The sequence below is a fragment of the Sinocyclocheilus grahami genome, unplaced genomic scaffold, assembly GCF_001515645.1.
Source record: "Sinocyclocheilus grahami isolate Dianchi unplaced genomic scaffold, SAMN03320097.WGS_v1.1 scaffold9425.1, whole genome shotgun sequence".
Taxonomy (NCBI): Eukaryota; Metazoa; Chordata; class Actinopteri; order Cypriniformes; family Cyprinidae; genus Sinocyclocheilus; species Sinocyclocheilus grahami.
Window position 1 is genome coordinate 1 of NW_015512607.1, and position 1,136 is coordinate 1,136.

A 1,136-nucleotide genomic window follows, 5' to 3' on the forward strand; every position below is an offset into this window, starting at 1 on the left:
AAAAATTACTTGACTTTCCCTAACCAGTCATATTATTTAATATTTAAATGAAATAAATAATATCTATTCTAATATGCCAATATAATTTGTAATATATATACTGATATTCAATTTAATCTACACTCTTAGGGCTATGAATCAAGGGTCAATGATGAGAGGTATACCGATCTCTTTCACTAATCCAAGACTATGAGAAGAGTTTCATATTTCACAGTACAGAATGAGCTAATTGGAATATGTCTGATTGAAACAAACATTGTCTGTTCTCCCTTTTACCATCTGGGAAACTGTTTTAAAGCTTCAAGGCAAAAACCAACTGGTTATGGAGCAGCTTCTACTCACAAGTTGTTAAAACACAATGCAGTCATTGCAAAGCACAACTCACTCGTAAACATAACAGCTGCTACTATTTATATCTACTATCACTATTTCTTTTCTCATTTATATTTTGATTACAAGCTGTGGTTTTACTTAGCTTTTTACGTTTTTATTTTGTATTATAATTTTTTTGTAGAAAAATATATTCCATTGTGAACAAATAAATACTGCTTTAATTGTGATATTACACATTGTGTCAGTTTACTTTGGGATAGGGTAAACCAGACTACTGTAAACTTGAGCAACATTATTAGCCTGTTATAATATAATTTTACAATTAAACCATAAAACATTTTTAATAATAATAAAGTTAAAATATTTGCTTTTTTTTATTCTCGTTGGCCTTGTGTGTCTCCATTTACAATCTCAAGGGCTATTAGTGGCAATAATCGGTAGACGGTGCTGTTTTCCGTGGTTTTTATTGAGTGGTTTTGTCGTGAGGATTTGCAGCAGATTCATTCATGATGGCGGAGGACAGCGAGTCCGCGGCCAGCCAGCAGAGCCTGGAGTTGGACGACCAGGACACCTGCGGCATCGACGGAGACAACGAGGAGGAAAATGAGCACATGCAGGGGTGAGCAGGCGCTAAAGAGCTGCTGTTTGCGCGAGGATTAGCCGCGGCATCCCGTCGCCGTTTAACTGCCCCAGAGATGTAAACAATCTGTTAGCTTAGCAACCAGGTAACCAGGAGGAGAGTTCGTGTATTTTAAACGAGTCGGCTAACATAATAGCTCGTTAATTGCTTGATGGATATATAG

The 1,136-nt window shown here is 36.4% G+C and overlaps 1 protein-coding gene across 1 annotated transcript in view; it reads left to right on the plus strand.

Annotated features, from left to right (window-relative positions):
* Positions 1-842: 842 nt before the first annotated feature.
* The window catches only part of LOC107578246 (glycylpeptide N-tetradecanoyltransferase 2-like), a gene marked incomplete at its 3' end in the record, with an annotated part of 4,196 nt that continues 3,902 nt past the window's right edge, over positions 843-1,136 (plus strand). The window contains exon 1 of the mRNA XM_016264217.1: positions 843-952. Coding sequence (XP_016119703.1) covers positions 843-952 — 110 coding nt within the window. The remainder of the gene's footprint in view (positions 953-1,136) is intronic.